The sequence below is a fragment of the Scyliorhinus torazame genome, chromosome 10 (genome assembly GCF_047496885.1).
Source record: "Scyliorhinus torazame isolate Kashiwa2021f chromosome 10, sScyTor2.1, whole genome shotgun sequence".
NCBI classification, from domain to species: Eukaryota; Metazoa; Chordata; class Chondrichthyes; order Carcharhiniformes; family Scyliorhinidae; genus Scyliorhinus; species Scyliorhinus torazame.
The window spans coordinates 179,302,285-179,329,126 of NC_092716.1; the positions used below are offsets into that span (position 1 = coordinate 179,302,285).

Genomic DNA, 26,842 nt, shown 5'->3' on the forward strand with positions numbered 1-26,842 from the left:
TGCAGTTCACGAGACCGGTCTTCAAGCTGAATGCTTAATGTTGTCACTGCCGTTGCTATCTTTAAATCTTCAGCACTCGTGGTACTGATGCACTTTCAATTACCACAAAGATGAGAATAGTGGAACAATCGAGGCTTTATTGAGCAAGATGTTGTGCTTCCTGTAGCTGGAACCAGATGGCTGCAGCACAAGAGAGCACACACATTTGTACGCCGCCTACTGGGCGGAGCCAGCAGGCAGGGATTTACCCTTGTACCTCTAATATACAGGCAGTGCCGTAATACATGTAATATACTATTAGTGGTGACTACCACAGGTACCATGTTGTGTTTGGCCCTTTGTACTTCATGAAGGAATACACCAAACACTGTGACTTGTCCAAACCAGAATCTTTTATTGAGTCTCGTGTGGAAATATAGCAATCTGATACAGAGCTCGTTATCATGGAGTCTGCTAACTACTCCCCTGGAACTTGCACTTCGCTTTGACTATTCATGTACGTCTTATTACCCTCTCAATCTTCTTCTGAAGCTGGCTGGATGTGTCTCCCCTTATATCGGAGTCACAGGTCATGTGACCTTGGTTTAGAGACCGCATGGTGTGTCTGCACCTGGTTGGAGGTCGCATACCTTTCAACTATGATATAGCCAAAGGCATATCACAAGTTGGAAAGGTTCAGCATACCTTCCCTATTTGTGTGTTTACTTCCCCTATTTACATGGGCGGCACGGTGACACAGTGGTTAGCACTGCTGCCCCATGGCGCAGAGGACCTGGGTTTGATCCCGGCCCTGGATCACTGTCCATGTGGAGTTTGCACGTTCTCCCCATGTCTGTGTGGGTCTCAGCCCCAAAACCCAAAAAGATGTGCAGGGTAGGTCAATTGGCCAATTTAAATGCCCCTTAATTGGAAAAAATTAATTGGATACTCTAAAATTAATAAAAAATAAGTCCCCTATTTACAAAGCCAAGTGCCTCCGTATAGTTTATTAATCACCTTATCAATTTGCTCAACCACCTTCCAGGGCTTATGAATCTGCATGCCCAGGTTCCTCTGCTCCTGTAACTCCCCAAAATAGTACCAATTAGATCATATTGCCTCTCCATGTATCTTTTTTATTTAATTTTGTTTGCCAATGAAGGGGCAAGTTAGTGTGGCCAATCATGTTGTCTCTCCCAAAATGCATCACTCTATACTCAGCTGGATGAATGGGCATCTGCCATCTGTCTGCACATTTCACAAGTCTGTCTATGTTCTCCTGAAACCTGCTACTGTCCTGCTCATTACTACGTTTTGCTAAGTTTTATATCATTCATAACTTAAAAATTATACTCCCTCTACCCAAGTCTAGGTTACTTGTATGTAACAAGAAAAGCAATGGTCCTAATACTGATTTCTAAAGGATCCATTGCAAACTTTACTCCAGTCATAGAATTTTTCCTGAAAATGTAAAACAGAAAGCTTTTAGTCTGTTGCAACTACTTGCACCACCGGGAGCAGACATGAATCATAGAATTTGCAGCGCAGAAGGAGGCCATTCGGCCCATCGAGTCTGCATCGGCCCTTGGAAAGAGCACCCTACTTAAGCCCATGCCTCCACCTTATCTCCGTCACCCAGTAACCCCACCTAACCCTTTGGGCACTTTATCATGGTCAATCCACCTAACCTGCACATCTTTGGACTATGGGAGGAAACCGGAGCACCCGGAGGAAACCCATGCAAACACGGGGAGAACATGCAGACTTCACACAGACAGTGACCCAAGCCGGAAATCGAACCCGGGTCCCTGCCGCAGTGAAGCAACAGTGCTAACCACTGTGCCACCGTTCCACCCTAGTCAGAGAACATCCATTCAGTTACTCTCTGCCTCTGTCAATTTCATATCCAAGCTATCCCTTCAATAACACAAGCTTCTTTTTTTCAAATAGGTTTGATATGTGGTATTTTTTGAAAGTCTACAATGTGCAAGATTCTCCGTCGGCCGATGCCAAAATCAGGAAACGCGATTGGACGGAGAATTGGTCCCGATGCAGAAATTGTGGCGGGCGCCGTTTTAACACCAAATCGCAATTCTCCATCCCCTCGACAGCGGTGTCAATGCGTCCCTGAACGTCTGTACAGTAAACTCCTTTGCAACCCGGTATTCTCTGGGGTCTCTGCGATTCTCCGCCTCCGATGGGCTGAATTCCCGATGGCGAGTTTTACTTATGCTTTTAAAAATCAGTGCTGTGGCTGACGAGGGAGAGCAAGGTGGTAGGACATGGAGAGGCACGACCATGGGCTGCCGGGCCGGACACTGGCCGGCTGGCTGGGTTGGGGAGGTGGCCCTGCCAGGGCTGGGGAGGTTGGGGTGGGGGGACGGCGGAACGGGCTCAGTGGCCGGAGTGACGGCCCACCGAACTGGGGTGGTGCCCAGGCATGGACCGCCGTTGCCGTGGCCTGCAAGGCAGCCATCTTGCTGCGCACCCCACTGACCACCCACCTTGGCCCCTGGTACTGCAGAGTGACACCGGCCATATGGGTGCCCCCAACCCATCCATCCCTACACACCACCCTCTGCCATACCGTCCACTACACAACCGGTCGCTACCTGCCGGCGGGTTGTCAAGGACAAAGCCCAGAGTAGCCCTTATGGCGGTGCCGGGCAGAGGCCGCAGAGCATACTGCTGGCAAGGGCAGCACCAGCCACGTTACCCCTGGCAGCAGTGATGGGCACCAGGGCCAGAGTCCCCACGGTGCTGGGCATCGACAGGGCCAGGAGTGCGCGGATGGGAGGGGGACATGCGCGGTGCCAACTGGGGCCACCATGTAGTCTGGTGGACCTGGTTGGGCACGGGGGTACGCACCATGTTAACATGTCAGCCTTTCACCCCCTGCAGACAATGGACATTGGAATTCAGCCAGCAATGGTGGCCTTCTTCCTAGTCGCCGCAGCCCTGGGGGACGCCCTGCGGCTGAACGAGCTGGAGCTGCTCGAAGAAGAGGAAGCTGCTGCAGCAGAGCATGCAGCAGCGGAGTCTGCCCCAGAGGAACAGGAGGCAGCTGTCCAGGATGGAGAGCCGACTTCCCAATAGGCCGAGAAGGAGGATGTGCAAAGAAGACGCCGCATGAGGCCTTGTGTGTATTGGCAGTGCATGTCATTCGAGAACCTGCCAGTCCGGGCTTGCCGTTGAAGACTCCAGTGAGCAGGGAGACAGTGTGACATATCTGCCAGGTCATGGTGCACGTGGCACCGTGGGGAAATGGGGGAGGACACCCGCCCCCAGTGATCATCGAGGCGATGGTCGCCCTGAACCTTTATGCCACAGGGTCCTTTCAGGCGCCGAGTGAGGGCCTATCTGGGACCCCACAAATCTCGATGCACAAGTGCATTTGCGCTGACACAGAGGTCCTATATACTCAGTTGGCACAATACATTATTTTCAATATGGACCGAGTCCACCAGGATGCCCGGGCAGCGGGGTTCGACGCCATTGACTGGATGCCCCGAGTCCAGGGGCTGATTGATGGGATGCTTGTCCCCCGACGAGCAACTGCAGATGACAGGCCGCTCCACACAAATCAAAAGGGGTTCCACTCGGTGAACGTGCAGCTGTTATGTGACCATCAGATCCGCATCAGATACCCGGGAAGCGTGCACGATGTCTGCATCCTGGCACAGTCGACGATTCCTGACACGATCAAGGTGGACCCCACCCCCCAATTCGACTGGTGGGTTGGATCCTGGGCAACAAGGTTTATCCACAGCAGTCGTGGATGATGATACCTATCCGGAGGCCATAGACAAACAGCAAGACCCGTTACAACAGCGCCCATCCCGTGACCAGGGGCGTGATTGAGCTGTGCTTCGACATCCTGAAGATGTGGTTCAGATGCTTGGACCCCTCTGGAGAGGCTCTCCAGTATGATGCTGAGAGGCTCGCCCGCATCGTGGCGGCCTGCTGCTTCCTCCACAGCATCGCGCAGCAGAGGAGCGACGTGCTAGAGGAGGAGGATGAACACCAGGCCTCCTCCGATGAGGAGGATGCGGGGGATGGGAAGGATTGGCAGGACATGGGACCCAGGCAGGTGCGAGAAGCTGCACGACGTGTGCGCCAGGGCCAACCCACACAGGATGCTCTGACCAGCTCCAGATTCACCGACAAAGGGGCGTGAGAAACTGGCCAGTGACATGGACACCGCGTCCCCGTCCCCCCCTCCCGCACCTGCAACACCACAGCTTGCGGACCCTGTGTTGGCAGTAATACCAGGCTTGGTCCATGGGATGGAGGATGATGACAGCCTTCTCTGCGATGAGCTCTGGTGCCTTACTCCTGCCCATGGTAGTGCTTCTCAACATCCACCTTGGGTGATCCCTGCATGTTAGCTGGCCATTCCATCACACGGTCCCATCGGATCCCTAGGGTGATGGAGATGGGGACGGATTGGGGGGGGGGGGGGGGGGGGGCAACCGGGAGCCCAGGCCACCCACGTCTGCCCATCCCCCTCTCTGGCCAACCCAGACAGGCCCAACCATCACACCCATCTGGAAGAGCACCGAGGCAGGTTCTGAAGTTGTAACAGTGTTAACAGGTGTTTAATGTGCACAAATATTTACAGATAAGTTCCCTCGCCCCTATAACTAAACTGTGCCTTGCACCAATGCAACCTTAACTGGTGTCTAAATTTCTGGCCTTACAAGCCCCAACACTACATCTTGGTGGATCCCCAGATGGTACATCAGGAGTGGAGGCGGCCTGCTGTGATTCCCACTTAGTCTGCCTTGGCAGCAGTCTTCTGGATCGAACGGGCCTGGAAGGTCCGGCTGCTGCTCGGGTGTCCCAGGTGGCATGGTGCCACCCTGTTCTGCCTGCTGCCCACCAGATGCGCCAGGGACAGGGGAGGGGGTGGTCCGAGGTGCTGCAATGTTCGGGCATCTCCCCTGCGGGAGTCACCGTCGGGCCCCATCTCCTCCTCCTCCCCCCTCGGGGTGCCCGGTGGCCCACGGGCTACTCCATGGGTCGGGGGTGCGAGCAGAGCTATCTCCCGAGGCTCTCCGGCCACCTGCCGCTGCCTGTCCTGGAGGACCGCTCTGGTCTCGCCCAGGGTTTGCCTGCTCGCAGCCATGGAGCACAGAGAATAGACCACCTCCGTCTGGGACTGCGCCACATCACCCATTGACTGTGCTATCACCTTCTAGGTCTGTGTCACATCAGCCAGTGACTGCACCATCTCCCTCTGGGACTGGGCCACCTCCCTCTGTGTCTGCGCCACGTCGGCCAGCACCTGGGCAATGCTGCCAACGTTCGCAGCCATGGCCTACTATGACTGGGCCACACTCAGAAGCGCCGCTGCAATTTCAAGGGGCTCTTGCACATGACTGCCTGTGAGGGTGCAACGCTGTCCTGCGCCTCGGCCAGTGACTGCACAGTCTGCCCCATGACTTGGACATGCTGATCCATAACCGAAACCATCGCCCCCACCCCTCCCCGCCCCGCCCCCCCACACACACAAATGCCTCCATCGCAGACGCCACCCGTGTGGTGTGGGCCTGGATGGCATGCATGGACTCCTCCAACTGCACTGCCGGTGCTAGCCCCTCGCTGAATCGGTCCAGATGCAGTGCCAGTTTTGCTGACATGGAAGTCCACAAATCCTGCTTCGGCATTAATACTTAGTCTCAGGAATGGAGAACCCTGCCCAATATCCACTGTGCTATCTTTATCAACCCCCTATTACTTCATCAAATCATTTGGTGAAGTTAGTTAGACACAATTTGTCTTTAAATAATCACAACTTGTTGTGCATTGATTGCTGTCCCATGCAAAGCACTTGCAGCTGCTTAACTCTTAACATGTATGACCAGCACGACATGTATGCCTGCAACAGTAGTGGACTCGCCAACACGAAGGACATTCAAATGGTCATTGGATAGACGTATGGACAATAAGGGAATAGTGTAGATGGACTTTAGAGTGGTTTCACAGGTCGGCGCAACATCGAGAGCCGAAGGGCCTGTACTGCGCTGTAATGTTCTATGTTCTATACCATTGCAGGGCAGACTTGTCACATTTACTCTCTTAAGATGGACATGCAAGAAATTTGACTGTTAAAACCTGGTGTATGTTTTATTCAATCACATAAATTCTGGACTATCCAGATAGGCACTTGAACACTGTTGAATGTGATCCGAAGACTTCTAAAATCTCAATATTACCTTTTTGCTTGCAGAACAAGGTGGCACATAACAGGAGGGAGAATACCTGCCTGGGAGGAGGGTTCCTCAAATTGAAGTCCAAAGAGGCCACATTCGACATCTTCAGGATTGAGTGGGGAGGATAAATCCATACGCTTTCCCCAAGCTTAGGACTGATAGCATCCTTCTCCTGTTACAATTGCTCACGGCACACAGAATACTGCTGAACAAGTACTCAGTAGAGTGATTCAGCTCATGGCTTAACGTATATTCCATTTCCATCTTCTGCAGAAGCACTCTGGTCCACTCTCTTATTTAATGAGGGAAACTGCCTTAAACAAAAAGCGAATCACAAATGATAATTAAAACATGAAACCAAAATGTGATTAACAGGGTCAACAAGGCACCCCAGCCCCTGCGGTGCACAAAGGGCATGAAAGGTCTCAAGGGCATCAGTGGACACTGCCTGCTCCCTCTCCAGGGACATCCGGCCGCAAATGTAGCCGCAGTAGAGGGCAGACAGTCGGGTCGGACAAGTCCCTCAATCATCCGCTGCCTGGATCTGTTGATTGCAAGCTTGGCCATGCCCAGAAGCAGGTTCACGTGGAGGTCCTCCTTCCCCGCCTCTCTCCACACTGGGTAGCCACAGATCACGAGCATGGGGCTGAAGTGCAAACAAAGCTGCAACAAAAGGTTTTTTAAATAACTTAAATGGGATTGCAGTCTATGGCAATCTTTATAAACATGGTCCACAAGGTCGCAAAAAGGACAGGTATATTGGGAGTCCGTGAATCGATGCATCCTGTAGTTGTATGGTACTGCTTCATGCAACACCCACCGCCCCAGGTCCCCGATGTTAAGAGGGAGGATTCCTCCATAGAGGGACCTCAACCGTCGTATGGTAACAAGGCATGCCAAGATGTAAAAAGCAACGGGAAGGAAATTAAGAGTTGTGGTAGTCAGAATTAGAGGTATTACGGTACTCTGTAATGCCGGAAGACCATTGGTGTAGAAGTTACTCTGTTCCCATTGGTTAAGCCTGTCTGCTGGCTCCGCCCAGCAAGGCGGGATATAAGAGCCCGTGTCGCCCCAGCAGCTGCCTTCTGTACCTGCGCTGCTAGGGGAAACATTTAGTGTAATAAAGCCTTCAATTGTCTCCAATCTCGCTTCTGGAGTTATTGATCGAGCATCAATTTATTACACTAGATTTTAAAGAATGGAGCTCCGAATCAAGCCGGAGTGTCTGCAACTCAGCCCCCACGCGACAAACCCAGCGGCAACCTTCAAGCACTGGCTGGCGTGGATATCTCGGGACGGCCGAAAACACACCCACGGAAGTCCAGAAACTACAAATTCTGCACTCAAGGGTGAGCCCAGAGATCTACACCTTCATCGAGGATGCGGACGACTTCGAGGCCGCAATGGATCTGCTGAAAGGACATTATATTCGCCCTGTAAACCAGGTCTACGCCCAACATCTACTAGCGACGAAGCAACAAATCCCTGGGAATCGCTGGAGGAGTTCTACCGTGCGCTCATGGTGTTGGGGAGAAACTGCAGCTGCCCGCAAGTTTCGGTGAGCGACCACACAGAACTTTTGATCCGGGACGCTTTCGTTGCAGGTATGCTGTCCTCCCAAATCCGCTAGCGATTGCTGGAGAGACACTAGGCCTCAAGGAGGCACGGGCCCTTGCCAGCTCCCTGGATGTGGCCTCCCGAAACGCCCGCGCTTACGTCCCCGACTGCGCGGCAGCCCCCTCGGCAGCGTGGAAACCCCCGCGGCCAACCCCGATGCATCTCCCATCCCATCTCAAGCTTGTGCTGTGAGACGGCCTGGCAACCCCGGGGCCACGCTGCTATTTTTGCGGGCAAGCCAAGCAGCCCCGACAGCGCTGTCCGGCCCGCTCATCCTTCTGCAAAGGATGCGGCAAAAAGGGCCACTTCGTGGCGGTATGCCAGGCCCGGGCGGTCGCTGCGGTCCCAGGAGGCGAATACGGACCACCACCACAACCCTCTCCACGGGCCCCGTGCGGCCAGCGGGCGCCGCCATCTTTCTCCTCCAGGGCCACTTGTGGCCTCCGGGCGCTGCCATCTTGTCTCTCGGACACCACGTGCGATGGATGGGTGCCGCCATCTTGTACACCCCCAGCCATGTTCGACCAGTGGGCACCGCCATCTTGGCTGGACTCTCAGGACCCCAATTCGGATGACCACACACCGCCCGAAGAGAACATCCAACTGCTGCCACGACTAGCCTCGGTGAGCCTGGCCCAGTCTCGGCCCCGAACACTCTCGACTGCAACAATGACGGTGCTCATCAATGGGCATGAAACGTCCTGTCTGATCGGCCCTGGGAGCACGGGGAGCTTCATACACCCCGACACGGTAAGGCACTGTTCTCTCCCCGTTCACCAAAAAATCTCCTTGGCCTCCGGGTCTAATTCAGCAGAAATCAAGGGGTTTTGCGGAGCAAACCTCACGGTCCAGGGAAGGGAGTTTAGAAACTACCGGCTCTACGTCCTTCCCCCCCATCCCCCCCCCCCCCCCCCCCCTGCACGGCCACACTCCTAGGGTTAGATTTTCAGTGCAACCTCCAAAGCCTATCTTTCAAATTCGGCGGCCCTATATCCCCCTCACTGTCTGCGGCCTTGCGGCCTTCAAGGTCGATCCGCCTTCCCTGTTTGCGAATCTCACCCCGGATTGCAAACCCGTCGCCACCAGGAGCAGACGGTACAGTGCCCAGGACCGGACCTTTATTAGGTTGGAGGTCCAGCGATTACTGAGGGAAGGTGTCATTGAGGCCAGCAACAGCCCCTGGAGAGCTCAAGTAGTGGTTGTAAAGACTGGGGAGAAGCATAGGATGGTCATAGACTATAGCCAGACCATCAACTGATATACGCAGCTTGACGCATACCCTCTCCCCCGCATATCCGACCTGGTCAACAGGACCGAGCAATACAAGGTCTTTTCCATGTTGGATCTAAAGTCCGCCTACCACCAGCTCCCCATCCGCCCTAGCGACCGCAAATACACTGCTTTCGAAGCAGATGGGCGGCTCTACCACTTCCTAAGGCTTCCCTTCGGTGTCACTAATGGAGACTCGGTCTTCCAACGAGAGATGGACCGAATGGTTGACCGGTACGGCTTGCGGGCCACATTCCCGTACCTCGATAATGTCACCATCTGCGGCCACGACCAGCAGGACCACGACACCAACCTCCGAAAATTCCTCCATACTGCAAAAATCCTTAACCTCACATATAACAAGGATAAATGCGTGTTCAGCACTGACCGCCTAGCCATCCTCGGCTACGTAGTGCATAATGGAGTTATAGGCCCAGACCCTGAACGCATGCGCCCCCTTATGGAGATCCCCCTCCCTCACTGCTCCAAGGCCCTAAAACGCTGCCTAGGGTTTTTCTCTTATTATGCTCAGTGGGTCCCCAACTATGTAGACAAGGCCCGCCCGCTGATCCAATCCACGGTTTTTCCCTTTCCCCTGTCGACAGAGGCCTGCTAGGCCTTCAACCGCATCAAAGCAGACATTGCAAAGGCCATGATGCACGCCATCGACAAGTCCCTCCCCTTCCAGGTCGAGAGCGACGCGACCGACATAGCTCTGGCGGGCACCCTCAACCAAGCGGGCAGATCCGTGGCCTTCTTCTCACGCACCCTCCACGCTTCAGAAATCCACCATTCCTCAGTTGAAAAGGAGGCCCAGGCCATAGTAGAAGCTGTGCGGCACTGGAGGCATTACCTGGCCGGCAGGCGTTTCACTCTCCTCACTGACCAACGGTCGGTTGCTTTCATGTTCGATAATGCACAGTGGGGCAAGATAAAAAACGACAAGATCTTACGGTGGAGGATCGAACTCTCCACCTACAACAATGAGATCTTGTATCGTCCCGGAAGCTAAACGAGCCTCCTGATGCCCTATCCCGCGGCACATGTGCCAACGCACGAGTGGACCGCCTCCGAGCCCTCCACGAGGACCCCTGCCACCCGGGGGTCGCTCGATTCTTCCATTTCATCATGACCCACAACCTGCCCTACTCCATAGAGGAGGTCAGGACATCCACCAGGAACTGCCAAATCTGCGCGGAGTGCAGGCCGCACATCTACAGGCCAGAGAAAGCTCACCTGATAAAGGCTTCCCGTCCCTTTGAACGCCTCAGTATGGACTTCAAAGGCCCCCTCCCCTCCACCGACCGCAACACGTACTTCCTGAAGGTGATTGACGAGTACTCCCGGTTCCCATTCGCCATCCCCTGCCCCGACGACCGCAGCCACCGTCATAAAAGCCCTCCACAGTATCTTTACGCTGTTCGGTTTCCCCGCCTACATACACAGCGATAGGGGGTCCTCCTTTATGAGCGACGAACTGCGTCAATTCCTGCTCAGCAAGGGCATTGCCTCGAGCAGGACGACCAGTTACAACCCCCAGGGAAACGGACAGGTAGAGAGGGAGAACGGAACGGTCTGGAAGACCACCCTACTGGCCCTACGGTCCAGGAATCTCCCAGTCTCCCGCTGGCAGGAAGTCCTCCCGGATGCCCTCCACTCCATCCGGTCACTGCTGTGTACCATGACCAACCAAACACTTCACGAATTTCTCCTTGTCTTCCCTAGGAAGTCCTCCACTGGGACCTCGCTCCTGACCTGGCTGGCAGCTCCTGGACCCATCCTGCTCCGCAAACACGTGCGGGCGCACAAATCGGACCCATTGGTCGAGAGGGTCCATCTCCTCCACGCTAACCCTCAGTATGCCTCAGACCCTCAGGTTCAAGGATCAGCTACTGCGTGTTCTTGATAAGTATGTACCGGTCAGGCAGGGAGGAAGGCGTCGAGCGAGGGAACCGTGGTTTACCAAGGAAGTGGAATCTCTTGTTAAGAGGAAGAAAGAGGCCTATGTGAAGATGAGGTGTGAAGTTTCAGTTGGGGCGATGGATAGTTACAAGGTAGCGAGGAAGGATCTAAAGAGAGAGCTAAGACGAGCAAGGAGGGGACATGAGAAGTATTTGGCAGGAAGGATCAAGGAAAACCCAAAAGCGTTCTATAGGTATGTCAGGAATAAGCGAATGACTAGGGAAAGAGTAGGACCAGTCAAGGACAGGGATGGGAAATTGTGTGTGGAGTCTGAAGAGATAGGCGAGATACTAAATGAATATTTTTCGTCAGTATTCACTCAGGAAAAAGATAATGTTGTGGAGGAGAATGCTGAGCCCCAGGCTAATAGAATAGATGGCATTGAGGTACGTAGGGAAGAGGTGTTGGCAATTCTGGACAGGCTTAAAATAGATAAGTCCCCGGGACCTGATGGGATTTATCCTAGGATTCTCTGGGAGGCCAGGGAAGAGATTGCTGGACCTTTGGCTTTGATTTTTATGTCATCATTGGCTACAGGAATAGTGCCAGAGGACTGGAGGACAGCAAATGTGGTCCCTTTGTTCAAAAAGGGGAGCAGAGACAACCCCGGCAACTATAGACCGGTGAGCCTCACGTCTGTAGTGGGTAAAGTCTTGGAGGGGATTATAAGAGACAAGATTTATAATCATCTAGATAGGAATAATATGATCAGGGATAGTCAGCATGGCTTTGTGAAGGGTAGGTCATGCCTCACAAACCTTATTGAGTTCGTTGAGAAGGTGACTGAACAGGTAGATGAGGGTAGAGCAGTTGATGTGGTGTATATGGATTTCAGCAAAGCGTTTGATAAGGTTCCCCACGGTAGGCTATTGCAGAAAATACGGAGGCTGGGGATTGAGGGCGATTTAGAGATGTGGATCAGAAATTGGCTAGCTGAAAGAAGACAGAGGGTGGTGGTTGATGGGAAATGTTCAGAATGGAGTACAGTCACAAGTGGAGTACCACAAGGATCTGTTCTGGGGCCGTTGCTGTTTGTCATTTTTATCAATGACCTAGAGGAAGGCGCAGAAGGGTGGGTGAGTAAATTTGCAGACGATACTAAAGTCGGTGGTGTTGTCGATAGTGTGGAAGGATGTAGCAGGTTACAGAGGGATATAGATAAGCTGCAGAGCTGGGCTGAGAGGTGGCAAATGGAGTTTAATGTAGAGAAGTGTGAGGTGATTCACTTTGGAAGGAATAACAGGAATGGGGAATATTTGGCTAATGGTAAAGTTCTTGAAAGTGTGGATGAGCAGAGGGATCTAGGTGCCCATGTACATAGATCCCTGAAAGTTGCCACCCAGGTTGATAGGGTTGTGAAGAAGGCCTATGGAGTGTTGGCCTTTATTGGTAGAGGGATTGAGTTCCGGAGTCGGGAGGTCATGTTGCAGCTGTACAGAACTCTGGTACGGCCGCATTTGGAGTATTGCGTACAGTTCTGGTCACCGCATTATAGGAAGGACGTGGAGGCTTTGGAGCGGGTGCAGAGGAGATTTACCAGGATGTTGCCTGGTATGGAGGAAAAATCTTATGAGGAAAGGCTGATGGACTTGAGGTTGTTTTCGTTGGAGAGAAGAAGGTTAAGAGGAGACTTAATAGAGGCATACAAAATGATTAGGGGGTTGGATAGGGTGGACAGTGAGAGCCTTCTCCCGCGGATGGAAATGGCTGGCACGAGGGGACATAACTTTAAACTGAGGGGTAATAGATATAGGACAGAGGTCAGAGGTAGGTTCTTTACGCAAAGAGTAGTGAGGCCGTGGAATGCCCTACCTGCTACAGTAGTGAACTCGCCAACATTGAGGGCATTTAAAAGTTTATTGGATAAACATATGGATGATAATGGCATAGTGTAGGTTAGATGGCTTTTGTTTCGGTGCAACATCGTGGGCCGAAGGGCCTGTACTGCGCTGTATTGTTCTATGTTCTATGTTCTATGCCTACATGGCGTACCCCGACGGCCGACAGGATACGGTATCCCTACGGGACCTGGCGCCAGCTGGATCCCCCCCCCCCCCCACCACCAGTCCCACCCTCCCTCCCACCGGCGCACCCCACAGCTGCCCCCTTCTCAGGTGGATTGGTTCTCCCACCGGTCCCGTCTAGGCGTGAAGAAGCCACGCTCCCGGAGCCACAGACGCCCGAGCCGCCACCTGCATCACCACCAAAGCTACGACGATTGCAGAGGACGACCAGGGCCCCCGAACGACTAATTGCTTCATTCTGAAATGTAAATAAATGTTGTAAATAATTGCGATGTAACGAGGCGAACCACTGTACAGAGGTATACCAGGTACCTTCATAACCTTAACTTCTACCACTCTGTAATGCGAGGCCAAACTCTTTTTTTAACAGGGGTTGAATGTGATAGTATTTGAAGTATTACGGTACTCTGTAATGCCGGAAGATCATTAGTATAGAAGATACTCTGTTCTCATTGGTTAAGCCTGTCTGCTGGCTCCGCCCAGCAAGGCGGGGTATAAGAGCCTGTGTCGCTCCAGCAGCTGCCTTCTGTAACTGCGCTGCTGGGGAAAACATCTAGTGTAATAAAGCCTTCAATTGTCTCCAATCTCGCTTCTGGAGTTATTGATCGAGCATCAAGAGTATGCAGCAGCAGCCCATATAGCCCGTGCAAAGGGGCATGGAGGGAATTTCTGCAAGGTGGCTCAGGCTGTGAGGCTCCAGATCCCAAGGTTTGGGGGGGGAGGGGGGGTGGGGGGGGTGTTATTGGGACTTGGGGCCAATGTGAAATTCTATCCAAACAGGGGAACGGTCAGATGGGAGTACACCACACACCTGTGCCACCTCAAGACCACAAGTGCTGTCGGATCCGAGCATGACCGTGAACGACACAGTTAAAGAGCAGCTAATAGAGATATTGGATCGGATAAAATTGGCCCCAGATGGAGTGTTGTTTACAATTCTGTAGGAAGAATACCAATGCTTTAGAGAGGGCACAGAAGAAATTTACGAGAATTATATCAGGGATTTGGAACTTCAGTCACATAAAAATCTTTTCTCGTTGGAGCAAAGATTGATAAAGGGAAATTTAATTGAGCTGTTTAAAATCAGAAATAGTGTTGATAGAGAAAATAAGGAGAAACACTTTCAAATGAGAAAGGCTGGTAACTAGACAATACAGATCTAAGGTAATTGGCAAAAGAATCAGAAGCAAGTGAAGAAATGTTTTATGCATTGAGTTTTGATAAATGTGTTGCCTGAAAGGTTGGTGGAAGAGACCCAACATTAACTTTCAAATGGAAATTGGATAAATACTTGAATAGGAAACATTTGCAGGGCTATTATTAATAATAATAATCTTTATTGTCACAAGTAGGCAGGCTTACTTTAACACTGCAATGAAATTACTGTGAAAAGCCCCTATTGGTAGAAGGACAGAAGAATGGAACTAATTAGACGGCTCTTTTAAAGAACGGACAAGCATTATGCCACCTTCCATGCTTTATCATCCTACGATGATACCGTCGGGGCAGCACGGTAGCCTTGTGGATAGCACAATTGCTTCACAGCTCCAGGGTCCCAGGTTCGATTCCAGTTTGGGTCACTGTCTGTGCGGAGTCTGCACATCCTCCCCGTGTGTGCGTGGGTTTCTTCCGGGTGCTCCGGTTTCCTCCCACAGTCCAAAGATGTGCAGGTTAGGTGGTTTGGCCATGATAAATTGCAATTTTAAAAAATGTTTTTATTCTCCATTTTCACATTTTCCTTCAAAATTTAAACCCCACAATCAGTAAACGGTAATAAATACAAAATCAATCCCCTTAACAATACCAATGATCCCATCCTCCCACCACCCCAAACAACGGCCCACCTGTCAATATATGCATCCAATAAAACAAACCCTCCCACGGTGGAAACAAAACACAAAAGAGAAAAAGAAAAAGGAGTCCGGGACCGCCCATGGTCACCATTGACCTATAGAGTCCATTCCCCCTCCCCCCCCCCAACACTCAGTGCCATCCAACCTCTGAACGAATACCGTACATGATACCCAAGAGTTGTACCCCCCCTCCCCACCCCCCCGTCTCCAACTCCTCCCGTCCACTGCCTCTTGGAGGGCTGTTAGAGATCTGTTAGAGATCTTGAGAATGCCTCAGTTACCCTAGTCAACCAGTTATTTCTGCTGGAATTTTCCATGCACGGACATCAGGTAAGGACAACATTCAGCTTGCATAATAAGGTCAAATAATACTGCCAATACTCTGTGTGGACCCAGACAGAAAATGGGCACTTAAGGTGGCATTGAAAGAGTTGTCAATGCCCACGAAATTACACCCCAGGAATGAGTCAGTACCTTCAGGGGAGTAGCTGTTAAAATGTTTCTTAAAAATTGAGTGAAAATGTTCAATTGCACCCTTACATTTACTGTCAATTTTTATTTGTTTTTATTTTTTTTATCCTTCAAGGGCCCTCAAAATATAATCGTGGCGAGCCCAATTCTGACTGATGAATGTTGGTTTAATATTGTGTACAATGGGCCTAAGGTGGTTATAAAAACAGGAGATGGAAAACTCCTCACCACAAAGTCCACTGGTCAGCTCGTGGTGGGATACTATACAGCTGGTGAGCTACAATTTACTCTTCATTCATCACTCATATTCCCTTCCCCTGTGAGTTAATATCTGTTGGTCAGATGGAAAAAGGTGCTGCTTCAAATAATATAAAGCCATACACATTAGCAGTTTAGATTGATTTGTTTCTGGGCAGCATGGTGGCACAGTGGTTAGCACTGCTGCCTAAGGCGCTGAGGACCCGGGTTTGATCCCAGCCCCGGGTCACTGTCCCTTTGGAGTTTGCACATTCTCCCCATGCCTGTGTGGGCCTCACCCCCAAAAACCCAAAAGATGTGCAGGGGTAGATGAATTGGCCACGCTAAGTTACCCCTTAATTGGAAAAGAAACAATTGAATGCTCTAAGTTTATTAAAAAAAAATAGTTTGATTTGATCCCCAGTTTGTGATATACTGTGCTGGCTGATCGAAGTAGGGTGATAGCAGCTGGGTAAATATGATCAGCACTAAATGAATTATTTGGAGCTTTAATCATGGGGAAACTTACAGCACGAGTTTCAAAAATCTTTCAAGTACCTGTTTAAAATAAACCTAGCAGCATTAACTGTGAAATCCAGTACCTGAGGATTTCAATGTGCTCTGGTGAAGGCTGGTGATTGTTCACATAACACTCAGTAACACAGAACGCTGATTCCAATTTGAAAACATTGTAATCTTATATAGTGTCTCTCGTTGGATATTTTACAACTGATTGGAAGACACATGATTGTAGATGAGAGAGAAGTTATGAATGGTGTGGTTGCACATGAGATTTTGAAGGTTAGGAGAGGTAGCAAGGTGTGGGTTTAGGAAGAGAGTTTGAGAATGCAGAGCATGGCACTGACAGTGCAGTAAGGCGAGGGGAGGGTATTTGTAGACAAAAGGCACAAACGCAGGGTGCGTGCTGAAGAATAAGGCAGCCAAAGGTTACAGAGTGAGACCAAGGAGCAATCTGAAATCAAGAACAAGAATTTCAAATAAAAGCAAAATACTGTGGATGCTGGAAACCGGAAATAAAAACATAAAATGTTGGAAATATGCAGCAGATCAGGCAACATCTGCTGAGATGTAGCAGGATCCTTTATTATTTTGAATACTTTTCTTCAATCTCCCCTCAATCAACTCTACTCTAAGGAAAACAACCATTTCTTCAGCCACTTCATGAGGGTGATTTTCAGCCTGCGTTAGTGAGAACGACGACTGGACGCAAGATGCGGCAAGAATTGGGAAACACGGGTGAGATTTTCCCATATTTTTTCGAAGTATTGGTCCTGGCCAGAAAATACATTCAGCCGCTTTAACAAATTCTCTCCCCCGCCCCCCCCACCCCACCGATTCACACCGTATTTTGTACCCATATCGCCATTCTTGCTGACGCGGGCTGAAAATCACCCCCCCCCCCCCCGCACCCCCCACTCCCGAGGTTCTTGCCGACGAGATCGTTTTTTCTGATTTTCTCAGCCCCTTGCTGGTGGCATAACAAGAATCCTGCTATAGAAGGTCGGGAACCTTGTTTAAATACATCAGGATCGTATTAGCGAGCCCTCCCACCGGGACATCCCCCTCCTCACTAAATTTTCATCAGGTGCCAGCATGATGTAATTTACAACAGCTCTATAAAAATGAGAACTTGGCGACCTCACCTCCGAAGGGGATATTGGAGGTGAGCGCTCAGGTCGGAGGTGGTAGAGGTGGGCATGATAGCGTCATTTAAGATGTATCTAGACAGACACATGAATGGGCAGGGAGCAGAGGGATACAGATCCTTAGAAATAGGCGACAAGTTTTAGACAGAGGATCTGGATCGGCGCAGGGGCCTGTTCCTGTGCTGTAATTTTTCTTTGTTCAAGTGTGTCAATTGCAGAGGGGGTACCAGAAAGGACATGGGATCCCAGAGAAATGCAATGCACGACTGGGGATGGGGTCCCATGAGATGCCAGGCTGCATGGGCAGAGTGGGGGACTTTGACAAGGGGTGGTTTCCAGCCTGATGAGGGCTGACAACATTCACACGGGGGGAGGACAAGTGCCGTCAGAATGAACCCCCACACTCAGGCTGCACTTTGAAGCCAGAGAATGAGAGATATCGGGAAGTTCAAGGCCACTGGTTATGGAGGCCAGGCTGACAGGGATTAGTGAATGGGTGACTGGCTGTTCAAGTTGGAAGGCTCATTTAATCTGCAGTCTGTGAGATCTGGAGGTACCTTATGAGGATGAAGTTGACTACAAATTACAGTCTTCACATGCACCACCTGTGCCTCGCTTTATACAAGGGGAAACCAATTGCCTAATCAGCTCCCTAACTCTTCCCTGATGAGTCAATTGTGCCAATTTCATCAGCATTGCAATGCAATTGTTCCTGGCCAAACTTGCTATCAACATGTCCAGGCAGCAGGTGATCGAGGGGGTCGTCCGACCCATCTATCTGCCCCTCTCCCACAGCTACATTCGTGGCCCGGTGGCCCTGGAGAGGAAGCATTCAGTATCCACTGCCACCCTCTAAGCCTTTCCATGCCTGTCCAGTACGACAGGGGTGCCTTATTGATCCCTTTAATCACATTTTGGTTTAATGTTGTAAGTTTCATTTGTGACTGATGAGCGACTTCACCATAATGCCTTGCATTGGGGGCCACATTTTTGTCCCCTCTCTGATATGGAGACAAAAATGTGGCCCACAATGCAAGGCATTATGGTGAAGTCGCTCATCAGTCACCCAGTTCAGGAGATGATGGGTGGCAGCATCTCCTTACCCAGTGAGGTCAGAACTATTGAATGCACTGAACTGCCCTCACTCCTCACCGTTGATGGAGTCATGCAGCCTTGAAGGTTCTCAAGAATCGAAGTGCTTCATTCAGGTGGAGTTGAGAGGGGCAACTGTGGTGAAGAGGCTGTTCTGTGACAGGAGAGGGAGTGAGGCTCATTGGAAAGGCGCTCACATGTGCATGGGTGGACGTACCATATTCTGAGAGGGCTGTGGGTCAGGGCATTGTCAGGACTCCACATCACTCACTTTGATGATCCCTTCCTTTCCGTTTTTGATTTGTGAGCATCATGGAGCCAGTTGAGCTGGCAATGCTTTTGATTGAGGTCAAGCAGCAGCGACACTACCGGCCATGGGTACTCCACCGCAGACATTCCTATCTCCACATGTCAGAGGCCCAGTGCCAGAGAGGACTATCCCAGAGGATGGTGGACCACCTGTGCCAGGTGATGCAAGATTTGGCACCACATGGACTGGGAAGTCACCCATTGCCCGTGGCCCTGAAAGTCACTGATGCTGTGAACATCTATGCCAGTGGCTTGTTTCAGGGTTGCATTGGTGACCTGTGCGGCAACTCCCAGTCAGCAGCGCACAAGTGCATAAGGGGGGTCACAGAAGTGCTATTTGCGAAGGCCCACATGTAGATCAACTTGGACCGGGATCAGGACAGCCAGGACCATGGGATTCACCTGCAAAGCAGGCATGCCCCAGGTACAGGTTGTCATTGGTTGCACCCACATGGCTCTGCGCTCCCCATGGAAGCATGGGGTGCCATTTCTGAACCCCAAGAGATACCACTTCCTCAATGTCCAGATCATCTGTGACCATGCGATTCACATCATGCAGGTGCGTGCCCGTTTCCCGTGGAGCATCAATGATAGTTACATCTTGGTATGCTTGCAGATCCCAGCTGTTTTTGAGGGAGCGAAGCAGCTGAAGGGATGGTTCCTCGGGGACAAAGGGTACTCACTCAGTAGGTGGCTGATGATGCCACAACATCCCGCAGAGCCTAGCTCCAATGAGGCTCACTTGTCAACGCGTATCCTAGTCGAGCAGGCGATTGGGCTGCTCAAGATGCGGTTCTGGTGCCTGGATCAATCGAGGGGAGCCCTCCAATACAACCCCCAGAGGGTGTCCTGTGTGGAAAAACCCAGGTTACGGTCCTGCCGAGTCTCTTTCCTTCAGGTGCCTGGGGGCCTCTCAACTCCTCCATGGAATAGAGAGGCAGCTGGAATGAGCTGTCCTCTGACATCGACACTCGTGAATTCTCACTAGTATCTGCCCCATGAAGTTGAAGCCGTGCACCATAGAGCTCATGCCCTCAGCCATGGAGGTCATGAGCTGATCCATGCAGCTGACCTTCCCTGCCATGGACTGGACCTCCTGCACTATGGTCTCCACTATGGATGACACGCTCTCAGTGGCCTTGTTCCTTATTAGTGAAGGCACCATCTCCTTGGACAGAAGACGATGGGACTCCTCCAGTCAACCTTGCAATCATTCCTTCCTGATGCTCACAACCCTACCTTTGCAGCTCCAGTAGCTCAGTGATGACCAGACCCAGGGGCACCTCATCAGCCTGGGGCTCAGCAGAGTCCTTAGCTCCGGCTTCCCTCCAAGTGCCAGTTCCCTTTGACATTCCTTCCTCCACCCACTGTGGATCTTCAGCTGTGAGGTGCTTGAAGTAATCATGAAGCTTGTTTACGAGTTAGTCCCACCGAGGTACAAGTATCTGTGCTGGTGGAGGATGCAGGTGACATCTGTGATGCCTCCTCGATGCTTGTTTCTGAGATGTCTCCCTCATTGCTGCTCAGGTCACCCTCGTCTCCAGAGGACGCGAGGGTGATCCGCAAGGGTTGTCAGATTGACATGCAAGGGAAGCGATATGGCATTCACACATACATAGATAGATAGAAACATAGAAGATAGGAGCAGGAGGAGGCTCTTTTGGCCCTTCAAGCTTTCTCCGCCATTTATCACGATCATGGTTGATCATCCAACTCAATAGCCTAATCCTGCTTTCTTCCCATAACCTTTGATCCCTTTCGCCCCAAGTGCTATATCTAGCCGCCTCTTGAATATATTCAATGTTTTAGCATCAACTACCTCATGTGGTAATGAATTCCACAAACTCACCACTCTTTGGGTGAAGAAATGCCTCCTCATCTCAGAAATGGTTTACCCTGAATTCTCAGACTGTGACCCCTGGTTCTGGACACACCCACCTTCAGGAACATCTTCCCTGCATCTACCCTGTCTAGTCCCGTTAGAATTTTATAAATCTCCATGAGATCCCCCCTCATTCTTCTGAACTCCAGCAAGAACAATCCTAACCTAGTCAATCTCTCCTCATATGACAGTCCCGCCATCCCTGGAATCAGTCTGGTAAACCTTCGCTGCACTCCCTCAAGAGCAAGAACATCCTTCCTCAGAAAAGGAGACCAAAACTGCACACAATATTCTAGGTGTGGCCTCAGCAAGGCCCTGTATAATTACAATAACACATCCCTGCTCCTGTACTTGAAACCTCTCGCAATCAAGGCCAGCATACCATTAGCTTTCTTTACCTTCAGCGAATGGTGCACAAGGGCACCCAGGTTCCGCTGCACACTCACCTCTCCCAATTTACAACGGTTCAGGTAGTAATCTGCCTTCCTGTTTTTGCTTCCAAAGTGGATAACCTCACACTTATCCAAATTATGCTGCATCTGCCATTGATTTGCCCACTTGCCCAACCTGTCCAGATCATGCTGTAGGATCCCTGCATCCTCGTCACAGTTCACCCTCCAACCCAACTTGGTATCATCTGCAAACTTTGAGATGTTACATTTTGTTCCCTCATCCAAATCATTTATATTGTGAATAGCTGGGGTCCCAGCACCGATTCCTGTGGCGCCCCACTAGTTACTGTCTGCCAATTTGAAAAGGACCCATTAATTCCTACTCTTTGTTCCTCTCTGCCAACCAGTTTTCTATTAACCTCAATACACTTCCCCCAATCCCATGCGCTTTAATTTTGCACAATAATCTCTTATGCGGGACTTTGTCAAACGCCTTCTGAAAGTCCAAATAAACCATGTCGACTGGCTCCCTCTTGTCAACTGTACGAGTTACATCTTCAAAGAATTCCAACAGATTTATCAAGCATGAGTTCCCCTTCATAAATCCATGCTGACTCTGACTAATCCTGCCACTGCTTTCTAAATGTTCCACTATAAAGTCCTTGATAATAAATTCAAGAATTTTCCTCACTACCGATGTTAGGCTTCCTGGTCTAAATTCCCTGTTTTCTCTCTACCTCCCTTTTTGAATATTGGAGTGACATTAGCTACCCCCCAATCTTCAGGGACCGTTCCAGAGTCTATAGAATCCCGGACGATGACCACCAATGCATCCGCTATTTCTAGAGCCACCTCCTTATCAGGCCCTAGGGATTTATCTGCCTTCAATCCCATTTATTTTCCCAGCAACATTTCTCTACTAATGTTGATCTCCCTCAGTTCTTCCCTCTCACTAAACCTTTCATTCTCCAACATTTCTGGTATCTGATTTGTCTCCTCTTTTGTGAAGACAGAACCAAAGTATGTATTCAATTGCTCAGCCATTTCTTTGTCCCTTATTATGTATTCCCCTGTTTCTGTTTGTAGGGGGCCTACATTTCTGTTCATCAATCCCTTTCTCTTCACATATCTGTAGAAACTCTTAGTGTCACTCTTTATGTTCCCTGCAAGCTTACTTTCATACTGTATTTTCCCTTTCTTAATACCTTAATACCTTTTCTAAACTGCTCCCAATCTTCAGACTTATTACTTTTCTTGGCTAATATGTATGCTTCTTCCTTAGACCATGGGCGGAATTCAACCCCCCCACGCCAGGTGGGAGAATTGCTCGGGCAGCGCGCGGGTCCCGCCATGCCGCCCCGACGCGATTCTCCCATCCCCCCCCCAAACCGGCGCGGCGCGAATCACGGCTGGCCGCTGGGAGAATCGCCGTTTGTAATGGGCGAGCGGCGATTTTCAGGCCCGGTTGGGCCGAGTGGCCTGCCCAACACGACAGGTTCCCGCCGGCGCCATCCACACCTGGTCGTTGCCGCAAGGAACAGTGCGGGAATGCTGGGGGAGGGCGGCCTGTGGGGGGGCAAGGGGGGTTCTTGCACGGGGGGGGGGCTCAAAAGAGGTCTGGCCCGCGATTGGTGCCCACCGATCGGCCTCTCTGAAGGAGGACCTCCTTTCCTCCGCTGCCCCGCAAGATCCATCGGACATCTTCTTGCGGGGAGGACGGCAACTGCGCATGCGCGGTGACGTCATTTGCGCGGCGCCGCGTAACGGCGTGCGTAAATGACGCAGCGCCACACCTAGCCCTCCGGGGGCGGGAGAATAGGGGGCTGGGAACGGCCTCCATCGCCGGAATGAAACACTACGGTTTTCACTCCAGCGTCGGGACGTAGTCTCCCGATGGGAGAATTGCGCCCCATAAGATATAGGAGCAGAATTAGGTCACTCGGCCCATCGAGTCTGCTCTGCCATTCAATCAGGGCTGATATTTTTCTCATCCCCATTCTCCTGCCTTCTCCCCATAACCCGATTCCCTTATTGATCAAAAAGTGATCTATCTCTGTTTTAAAGACACTCAGTGATTTGGCCTCCACAGCCTTCTGTGGCAAAGAGTTCCACAGATTCACCATTCTCTGGCTGAAGAAATTCCTCTTCATCTCTGTTTTAATGGATCGTCCCTTTAGTCTGAGATTGTGTCCTCTGCTTCTAGTTTTTCCTACAAGTGGAAACATTCTCTCCACGTCCACTCTATCCAAGCCACGCAGTGTCCAGTCAGTTTCAATAAGATACCCCCTCATCCTTCGAAACTCCAACGAGTACAGACCCAGAGTCCTCAACCGTTCCTCATACGACAAGCTCTTCATTCCAGGAATCATTCTTGTGAACCACCTCTGAACCCTTTCCAAGGCCAGCACATCCTTCCTTAGGTACTGGGCCCAAAACTGCTCACAATACTCCAAATGGGGTCTGACCTTGGATCGGATACTATTTTTTATTTCCTTTGTAAACCATGGATTGGCCCTCTTACCCATTTTGCTTTTGTGTGCCAGACAGGAATGAACAGTTGCTACAGTTCCCCCATGCATTCCTTGAATGTTTGCCATTGCCTATCCACTGTCATCCCTTTAGATAACTCTCCCCAATCTATCAAGGCTAACTCACACCTCATATCTTCATAGTTTCCTTTATTAAGATTCAGCACCCTAGTCTCCGAATCAATTACTTCACTCTCCAGTGTGATGGGGAGAGAAGGGAAAGGAGGGTGGTGGGGAGGGCCCAATAGGACACTGCCTGAACTATCTATGGAGGCAGAAAAAGTGCCCCTTAATTGGAAAAACAGAATTGGGTACTTTAAATTTATTATATAAATAAAAACAGTTTTCCCAGGGCAAGCGAATCTGAGGCAAGCCGCCACGAGCGCAGTGTTAATTAAGTGGGGGGTAAAATAATTTGTGAATGAGACTGAATATACAGTGAGTTTTCCCACTGGTGCTCCCTTTTTTTTGCCGGGACCAACACTTTGAAAAAACATGGGAAAATTGCACCCCATGTAACTGCAGTCTTCCATACCTGGTGTAATTGTAGTAACTTTTTAAAAAATAAATATTTTATTGAGGTATTTTTTGGTATTACAACAACAACAAAATAAACAATGTACATGAATCTATAAACATAGTGCAAATGACGTCTCCCTCCCTTACAGGTACATAGTGCAAAAGACATCTCCCTCCCTTACAAGTGTAATTGTGGTAACTTGCATCTGCTCTAAGACTTAGAGATCCTAGCTAAAATGTGATGTCCCGAATTGTACACAATACTCCAACTGGGGCCAAACCATTGTTTCATAAATGCTTATTCTAACTTCTTGCTTTTGTACTCTCAGCCTCTTTTTATACAGCCAGTGATCCCATGTTTTTAAACAGCCTTTTTAGAAAGTCATAGCACTTTCAAAGCCTTATGTACTTACCTCCTCCGGCCTCCATTTAAAAAAAAAAAATCTATATTTTTTTTGCAATGAAGTTACTGTGAAAAGGTCCCAGTCACCACATTCCAGCGACTGTTCGGGTACATGGGGAGAATTCAGAATGTCCAAATTACCTAACAGCATGTCTTTCTGTACATCCTTTAAAATTGTACAATTTCATTTATTTGCCTCTTCTCATTCTACGTCATTCTAGAAAGTCATATATCCAAATTTGCTGATGATACAAAGATAGGCAGTATTGTAGACAGTCTAGATGATAGCATAAAATTGCAAGGAGATTTTTAAAAAAAATTTTAAGTACCCAATTCAATTTTTCCAATTAAGGGGCAATTTAAGCGTGGCCAATCCACCTAGCCTGCACATCTTTGGGTTGTGGGGGTGAAACCCACGCAAATACGGGGAGAATGTGCAAACTCCACATGGACAGTGACCCAGAGCCGGGATCGAACCTGGGACCTCGGCGCCGTGAGGCAGCAATGCTAACCACTGCACCACCGTGCTGCCCTAAATTGCAAGGAGATATTGACAGACTCGGTGACTGGGCAAAATTGTGGCAGATGGAATTCAATGTAAGCAAGTGGAAGGTTATCCATTTTGGACCAAACAAGGTTAGAGGGTACTTTCTAAATGGGAAGAGGTTAAGGACAGTTAAGATGTGCAAAGAGACATGGGAGTTCAGGTGCACAGATCGTTATTTATTTATTTTTAATTTAGAGTATCCAATTCTTTTTTTCCAATTAAGGAGCAATTTATTGTGGCCAATTCACCTAGCCTGCACAAGTTTTTAGGTTGTAGGGGTGAGACCCACGCAGCAACGGGGAGAATGTGCAAACTTCACATGGACAATGACCCAATGCTGGGATCAAACCCAGGTCCTCAGCGCCGCGTGGCAACAGTGCTAACCACTGCGCCACCATGACACCCCCTGGTGCATAGATATTCAAAATGCCACAAACAAGAGGCATTTTGCTGCAGCTATACAAAATCCTGGTTAGACCCCACTTGGAGTACTGTGAGCAGTTCAGGACACCACACCTTGGATGGATATTTTGGCCTTGGGTGAAAGTGCAATGTAGGTTTACAAAAATTACACTTGGACTACAGTGGTTAAGTTACGAGGACGGATTACACAAATTAGGCCTATTTTCGCTTGAATTTAGGAGGTTAAGGGATGATCTGATCAAAGTCTTCACGATATTAATAAGAAAAGACAGGGTAGATAAAGATAAACTATTTCCATTGGTTGGAGATTCTAAAGCTAGGGGGCATCGTCTAAATATTAGGGTCAGACCGTTCAGGAAAGATGTTAGGAAGCATTTTTAAATAATCTTTATTGTCACAAGTAGGCTTTCATTAACACTGCAATGAAGTTACTGTGAAAATCCCCTCGTCGCCACAGTTTGGCACCTGTCTGGGTACACAGAGGGAGAATTCAGAATGTCCAAATTACCTATCAGCACGTTTTTCGGGACTTGTGGGAGGAAACCGGAGTACCTGGAGGAAACCCATGCAGACTCTAGGGAGAACGTCCAGACTCCGCACAGTGTCCCAAGCCGGGAATCGAACCTGGGACCCTGGCACTGTGAAGCAACAGTGCTAACCATTGTGCTACCGTGTCGCCCACTTCTTCGCGCAAAGGGTGGTAGAGGTTTGGAAGTCTCTCCCACAGACAGCAGTTGAAGCTAGAATAGTTAATTTTAAATCTGAGATTTATAGACTTATGTTAAGCAAAGATATTAAGGGATATGGGCCAAAGGCAGGTATATGGAGTTAGGACACAAATTAGCCATGATTTCATGGAGTGGCGGGACAGGCTGGAGGGGCAGAATGGCCTATTCCTGTTCCTATGTTACTTGTTAAAATCAATTCACATCTCATTGTGTTAAATTTCATCTGTTATGTATCTGCTCATTTGAGCCTTTTGCTGTGTCCTCCTGAAGTATTTAATTTCCCTCCTTATTGTTTACAACATTTCATATTATCTGCTAACTTTTAAATTATGCCTCGTCATTAATGTACATCAAAAAATAGCAGTGGCACCATCACCAACTCTTGGAAAACACCGCCCAGTCCGGAAAACAACCGTTTACCTTCAATCTCTGCTTTCTGTCTCTCTTAGCAAATTTTGTATCCATATAGTTCATGCGACTCTTGCTTCAAGTTTGAGAATGAATTGATTATGCTGAATTTATCAAATTCCTTTTGAAAGTTCACATATGCAACATCAACCTTCATCAATCTCGTTGCTAACATGATGGCTTGAGAAAGTTTTTGCATGACTTGATCAACATCATCAGGTGTTGGCGAAGAAGTGACTATGTCAATAGAATTGCACTCCAATCAACACTTGATCTTTACTGCAACAATTGGGCTGGGGTCAAGGAGTTTTCGATGC

General features: G+C 49.8%; 1 protein-coding gene across 1 annotated transcript in view; it reads left to right on the plus strand.

The window, feature by feature from the left end:
* Positions 1-26,842, plus strand: part of LOC140384900 (fascin-like) — a 74,810-nt gene that overhangs the window by 41,125 nt on the left and 6,843 nt on the right. The window contains exon 4 of the mRNA XM_072466820.1: positions 15,506-15,662. Coding sequence (XP_072322921.1) covers positions 15,506-15,662 — 157 coding nt within the window. The remainder of the gene's footprint in view (positions 1-15,505; positions 15,663-26,842) is intronic.